Source organism: Salvia hispanica, chromosome 6 (assembly GCF_029641045.1).
Source record: "Salvia hispanica isolate PSC_SH4W2 chromosome 6, Shi_PSC_v1, whole genome shotgun sequence".
Lineage (NCBI taxonomy): Eukaryota > Viridiplantae > Streptophyta > Magnoliopsida > Lamiales > Lamiaceae > Salvia > Salvia hispanica.
This window is the reverse complement of record NC_142697.1, coordinates 29,940,367-29,947,750: the sequence shown is the minus strand read 5'-3', so window position 1 is coordinate 29,947,750 and position 7,384 is coordinate 29,940,367. Positions and strand designations below refer to the sequence as shown.

General features: G+C 36.5%; 1 protein-coding gene across 1 annotated transcript; it reads right to left on the bottom strand.

Moving 5' to 3' along the window:
- Positions 1-1,882: 1,882 nt before the first annotated feature.
- On the bottom strand, positions 1,883-3,395 carry LOC148923537 (two-component response regulator ARR14-like). Its single transcript, XM_089061526.1, has 2 exons — positions 3,042-3,395; positions 1,883-1,903 (listed from the first exon to the last, which is right to left on the bottom strand). The coding sequence occupies exons 1-2, from the start codon at positions 3,393-3,395 to the stop codon at positions 1,883-1,885; spliced, it is 375 nt and encodes a 124-aa protein (XP_088917652.1).
- Between the last annotated feature and the right edge of the window lie 3,989 nt (positions 3,396-7,384).

The window sequence follows — 7,384 nt, the reverse complement described above, 5'->3', positions numbered from 1 at the left end:
TTTGCATTCATAGAAAGAACCAACAAAGTAAACCCGAAATTGATCTTATAATTGTGCTTGACTTTCTATTACAATAATAGATAAAAATAATCTAACTAAGGCGGAGTGTAGTCTTGGTATCGTTCCAGGGGTCGCCTCATGCAATGGGCTTTTGGTTTTCTCCTGCAGGCTCGGCTGTTTCCTCAATTGGGCTTTCTTGTGTGGCCTTAGTTAACGTTTCCTCAATTGGGCCTTCTTGTGGGGGCTCAGTTATCGTTTCCTCCATTGGGCCGTCTTGTGTGGGCTCTGTTATCGTTTCCTCAATTGGGCCCTCTTGTGTGGGCTCTGTTGTCACATCCTCAATTGGGTCTTCTTGTGCGTGCTCGGTTGTCGTTTCTTCAATTGGGTTCGATTGTCGTTTCCTGAATTGGCACATTTGTATTGGACTCGCATCATTGGACCTGACACAACCGAGTGACATGGAATTGACCGATGACTTCAATTGTCGTTTCCTGAATTGGCATATTTGCTTTGGAATCGCATCATTGGACCTAACACAACCGAGTGACATGGAATTGACCGATGACTTCAGTACAGGGGTTCCCCGACGCTGAATACGATATTTATAAAATTTGATTTTGAAAATATTAGGCATTTACATAAGTCTCAATTTTAAAACCACAAATGATGTAAACACAGTACAATATATTTTAATAAAACAAGAAAGATAAAGGTAATTGTTGTCGAGTGTATTTATCAGAGTATCATACAGTATCATCGAGTAAAACAAGTAAAACAAATAGATCAAATAATGATATTATTAATCTGCATAATGGAATTTTGTTAGGTATTGAATTCACAATTTAGATAGTAATTAACCTATAGAAATGAAATGTCTAAATACTAGTACTAACTTATTGTAGTATATACTATGTTATAAGTTAGCCGGAAAACAAACCTGAAATTGACTTGCAATTTGTATTCCTGTTAGTCCAAGCACATTCATCTTCTCCAATATCTCATTTGGGGATAAAATCTTACTTCCATCCCCTAATTGTTCTACATCATCCACGAATTTCTCGTGTAGCTCTTCGGTCCAGTCCGTACACTTTTTTCTCTTCAACTTTCCTTGGCTCATCCTACTATTATCGACGTCGTTAGGGCCTTCCACGTCCTTAAACCCGACGTCACATGGAGGCGCGGCCGCCTTCAACCTTTCTCTCTCTCCCAACACGCGCATGGTTTCCCTCGCCACGAGCTGCCATAGGTATCTCAGCATCTCGAGGCTCGTTGGCCTCTCGATGTAGAGAAGCGCCCCTTTCTCAATCGCCCACGTGGCCGAGCTCGTCATCCCCTCATCGCTCGACATCACTAGGTGTGTACAAGATGAAATATAAAATTACTACACGCATACTTAATTAAAATATATTGAAATAAAAGAGGCCAAACTTAGAGAAAATTAATTAGCTTACAAATTGTTGGTATTCCCATGCTTATTGCTTGTTCAAAAAGCTTGAATACGTCAGGTGAGGTGATATTTGCTATGATCAAATCGATTTTCGTCTTTCCATTTGTTAACATTGGGATTGCAGCGGCAGCAAATTGGACATGTGTAACTACATACCAAAAAAATAAATTAAATGAAAAAGAAGATGTCAAATTTATGCTGTTGATAGAGTCGTTAATGTGAAGAACCCCACTATCTCGGGTTCAAATCCAGTGTGACGAGACCCTGTTTACATTTAACTAAAACTATATATAAAATATATCTACCTTTGTACTGGCATGATTCCATTAGGCTTTTGGTGTTTAAACTATTCCTTTCATGGTCCACAAATACAACATTAAGTTGATGCATAAGGACCGAAGGATATGAAGTCATTTCGAATTAGAGTTTTTCCACTTAATTTGATGCAACAAAAATCTGCAAAGAGGAACAAAAAATGAGGTATTAGAAATTGAATAGTTGATATTGAAATAAAATGTGAAAAAGACAACAAACTTATGCAAGAAATTACGCAAACCAAAAGTATATAAGTATTAAGACCTCAAGAGAACTGAGTCTTTTTTTTTGTACAAATAAAAAGTTACGGATACAAGGTGGTATTTATAGTGTGCTTTTGGATTTCAAAAACTTATTAAAATTGTTTAATTAATTGTACATGATTATACTTACCATTAGTATATAATATGATGCTGAAAATCTTAAAGTGTATTATCATTTTTTTATAAAAAGGTAACGGAAAAAATATATTGAAGACTATTGTTGTAATATCACACATATCAGTAAATATTAGGTTGATATAATTATTGTAATATTGCACTGTAATCAGTAAATATTAGGTTGATATAACGATTGATACTCGTTGTGGGATGTCATAATATAGTTGCATAGCTTTATTTTTATAAGATACATTCACTAACTTTCTCCAATTTTAATTTTTTAACTCCTCCCTTTTCTTTTTTATTGAGAAATAACCTTCTCAAACAAATTATAAATAATACTCCATCTGTTCACTATTTAAAGAACCATTTTTCCATTTTTATTTGTCCACGATTTATAGAACCATTTACTTTATTCCACTTTTAGTATGCGGACCCCGCATTCCATCAACTTCTTACACTTACAATCCAATATAAAACCAATACTTTAAATGAGTCTCACATTCCACTCACTTTCTCCCTTTCTTTTATTTCACAAAGTCAAATAATTTTTTATAACCCGGGCTGAGTCAAAAGGACTCTTTAAGTGGTGAACGGGGGGAGTATATAAGCAATAAAGAATTAAAATCTCACCACAACAAAAAATCGGATAAGTACACTTTTTAATGCTATTAAAGACGTTAATTTGTGCGTCTAATTATACTACTAACGCTTCATAAAGTGTCCTTATTGTTAGTGTCCCAACTAAAATTAGTCGCACCTAAAATACTCCCTTGTGACAATTATACCTCTTATTTGAGTAAAACAAACCTGACGATGACTTATAACCTATAGAAATGAAATATCTAAATACTTATAACTTATCATAGTACTATGATATAAGTTGTTGAAAAACAAACCTGACGATGACTTGCTACTTTCATTTTTGTTAGTCCAGGCACATTCATCCTCTCCAATATCTCCTTTGGGGATAAAATCTTACTTCCATCCCCTAATTGTTCTACATCATCCACGAATTCCTCGTGTAGCTCTTTAGTCCACTCCGCACACATCTTTCTCTTAATGCCACACTGAGGCGTAATGTAGCTGTCCGCCATCAGCCTTTCGCGCTCTCTCAACACGCGCACGGTTTCCCTCGCCACGAGCTGCCATAGGTATCTCAGCATCTCGGGGTTCGCTGGCCTCTTGATGTAGAGAAACGCCCCGTTCTCAGTCGCACTCAAGGCTATGCTCGGGTCGTCATCGTTCGACATCACTAGATGTGTACAAGATGAAAAATTTGAGAAATAAATTGAAATAAATATTTAAATGAAAAGGTCCAAATTTGAAGAAAATTAAATACTAGCTTACAAATTGTTAGTATTTCCATGCTTACTGCTAGTTGAAGAAGCTTGAATACATCAGGAGAGGTGACAAGTACTATGATCACATCGAATTTCGTATTTCCATTTGTTAACATCAAGATAGCATTGCTAGCTAAATCGAAATGAGTAACTAATGTAACAAAAAAATAGATAAATAAAGTAAAAAAGAAGAAGATAAATTTAAGTTAATTGAAAATATTTTTGGCTTCCAAATACATAATTATAGATAGAGCTAAGCATATAATTAATGTACTTGCAACGGGATAATTTGCATAAACATTCATCAAATTATAGTTTTGCTTAACATATTTGAAATCCAACGGTAGATGATAGAACTGTTAATTTAAAATTTGGTTTTACAAATTAATATTTCAGCGTTGACATAGCTTACATTATCGGACGTCAACCAATATCATGTCAGGTCTTGCAATGAAATAATATTATTTTATACTAAATGAAATAATTTCATTGTTGAAGAATAGTTTAGGCCATGTCAACACCAAAATTGTAATTTAATTGCAAAATTCAGAATAAATTAATAGTTTAATAATTTGCAATCGGATTTCAAAGCTTCAAAGCTGGTGTACAAAACTTGAAAAAAATATTGAAGACCATGTTGTTGTAATATGAAAAGGTACGTTGTAATATCACGACTATAATCTCAGTAAATATTAGGTGGATATAATTATTAAAATAAAAAATCAAAAGTGAAGTGGAGAAAAAAATAAAAATTACATAATTAAAATCCTAGAAAATAAAAATATATAATTAAAATCCTAGAAAATAAAAAAATACATAATTAAAATTCTACAAATTAAAAATTACACACGTGGAAGACTAGTCCTCTAACCCCAATTGCCTCTTGAGACCCCGGATCATTTGTTCATGTGTTGCAAGTTGCTCCGGAGTCATCTTAGACGTATCGTTCAAATAGAGTTGACCCAAGAGGGTCCACAACAAGTTGTTCGGGGGTGGAGGAGGCACAAAGGGAGCGGGAGCGGGGGCGGCTGGAGTCGGGGCGCGACGGCGGGTAGCCATCGCCTTCTTCCTTCCTTGCAACCGGCGGGAACTGCTGGGGCCAGCGTCAGGGCTACCTAAGTTAATTCTGGCAAGCTGGGTAGCCACATCATCGGAGGCGCCGTCGGATAGGGCTACCGACCTCGACCGTTTGCTAGAGGAGCTGGAGGAGGATGCTACTACGCCTGTAACAACCCGGATTTCTAGGGTATAATAAATACGGCGACTGCTACCAAGACGGACTTAAAAACAATAAGAACATAGGCTAGGGATAGATTTGACCAAGGTATTTAATGAACTATCAAAGAAATAATTCAACGGCTTAATCAAGAAAATCAATGATGAATAGATACCATAAACTATGCTCAAAAGTCAAGGGTTTAACGTAAATCCAACAAAACGCATTATGTCTCAATATTCTAATTCAAAAGGAATGAGTTCAAAAACAACCACGATACTAAGTTTCATGTTTCAGCGGAAGCAACCAAGAGAAAAGTGAAGTCATGTATGAAAACACAACCCCACTCAATGTTTCAAGACGATCATATTATCATTCAATTTATTTGCTCAACACCGCCAACCGCTCGTCGCCGCTCAACCTGCATATAGGGAAAACACATGCAGGGCTGAGTATTTTAAACATACCCAGTGGACTCATGCCAAAACATTTTAATAGATTATGCCATCCTTACCATAGTGAACTCGAGTATGCATTTATAAAAGAATATCATCGAGTATCACAAAATAATTTCATAGACTGGCCAGTCAAATAATACCTCCCATTTTCTCATCAATCAACAATTCCATAGTGCGACCAAAGTGTGGCCACACTATTCGCCCACGAGACTGGCCGACTAGCAAGGACGGCTCCCGATCCCAACTCTGTACACTAGCCTGATAGGGTTTGTGGCCCTACTCAGACCCGAATTCGTTTATATGCCCTATAGCCTAATGGAGCGGACTCGCAATCTAGGCATCGGGCGCACAACATATCCAAAAACAATCACAGGCATGGCATAACATTTGAATCCACCCTTATAACACCAAAATCAACATTTTGGAAATAAAAGAGTTTAGTGAATAAATCCCACCTCGACTCCTTAGATTTCAAGTACGTTCTTCCTCTTGCTATCACACCGAGAGCGCGAGTTATCACCTTTAATTTATGCGTATCACAAGTAAGTCTCAATCATTGATTCAAAATCATGCATGTTCCCAACGTTTCCCTTTTTCCCATCGATTAGTTTTGATATCATCATTCTTAAATCAAGACATGCTCATCATATCAATTTTTATTCGAATCACAACTCCAGATCTATCATTAAAACATGTCACGCATGAGTGTTTTAAAACACACCCACACACACACAAATACACACGCACCAACGCACACACACACGCGATTCACACACCCACACATATATGCATCCCATATTCATCAATTGTTTCCCCTTTCACTCAATCTATATGCATGAAGGTTCAAGACCACCGATTAATCGGTTAGATGAAGAAAGATTAATATAAAAGTATCTTTTCTTGCTAAAACGAACGGTAGAAACAAGTAATAGCCTTGATTCTTCAAAGATTCTTGAGTTTCAACTTCAATTCTTCTCAAAAGATGAAGAAATATTGGAGAAAAGTAGAAGAAAATTTTGAGAGAATATGGGAGAGAGAGAGACGTGAGTTTGGGGTGGGGGGCGTGTATTTGTGATCTAGGGTTAGGGTTTTTCCCATGTATTTATAGAGTGCAATAATTAAATCCCCAAATAAATAAATAAAAGATTTGGAAATATTTGATTGGAAAAGTTAACGTGAATTAAGGAGAGAAAAATAGGGATTTCAAATTTATATGCTATTTAATTAGCATATGATTTAATTTGGTATTTCATGGAGTAGAATAAAATATCACGGAGCAGAATAAAAATAAAAATCCTCCCCAAATAATTTGGTATTTTACGATGTTAAGGCTTGAAACTCTCCCCCCCAATAAGACTGCAGCATCTTGATCTTTTTAGAGTACAGATTCTCAACCAGTGCCTTAAATTGCTTAAGCACAACACACACATCACTCTTGTATTTGAGTAAATAAACCCAAGTAAATCTACTGTATTGATCTATGAATGATACATAGTAGACATAACCGTTTCTCGATATTGTGGGGAAAGGATCCCAAAGATCACTATAAATTAGCTCAAGAGGTTCAGTACATATAGATTGAGAAAGGGAGTAAGGGAGTCCATGTGCTTTAGAAACACAACATGAGTTGCAAAGGGAACTTGATTTCATTGCACTAAATGGAATGTTACAACTGTTCAAAGCTGACTTAACAATGTCAAAAGCTGGATGTCCTAGCCTTTTATGCCACAGGGCTACACTAAAATTAGAAGAAACATTGCTTGGGAAACTAAGAACAGAAGCAGAGCTTAGGGAAGAAGTGAGTACAGTGGGTACACACTTGTCTTGATTTGGAGCTGAAGTGGAGATTCGGTCTCGCTTGATTGAAGGTTTCTGGACTAGGAAACGATAAAGGCCGTTATCAAGGATTCCCTGGAGCACGACTTCCTTGGACGCTTGATCCTTAACAAAACAAAAGGAAGGGTGAAATTCAAAAAATACTTTGTTATCACTAGCAAACTGTGAGACACTGAGCAAATTCTTGGTAACGTTAGGGACATGAAGAAGATTTTTGAGGAGAAGCTTTCTATTAGAGGTAGGTAAGTTAGAATTCAGATATGTTTCACCAATATGAGAGATATTCATGCCAAAACCATCACCTAAAAGAAGCCTCTTACCTCCCGAGTATTCAGCACATATGTTGAGGTTACTGAGATCATGAGAGACATGATTTGTGGCACCTGAGT

Excerpts from the sequence above, each read along its gene's own strand:
- LOC148923537 (XM_089061526.1), bottom strand. The coding sequence starts at position 3,395 with ATGTCGAACGATGACGACCCGAGCATAGCCTTGAGTGCGACTGAGAAC. Across the intron at positions 1,904-3,041 it reads AAGTAGCAAGTCATCGTCAG|ATTTTTGTTGCATCAAATTA; the intron begins GTTTGTTTTTCA and ends TCCTCTTTGCAG.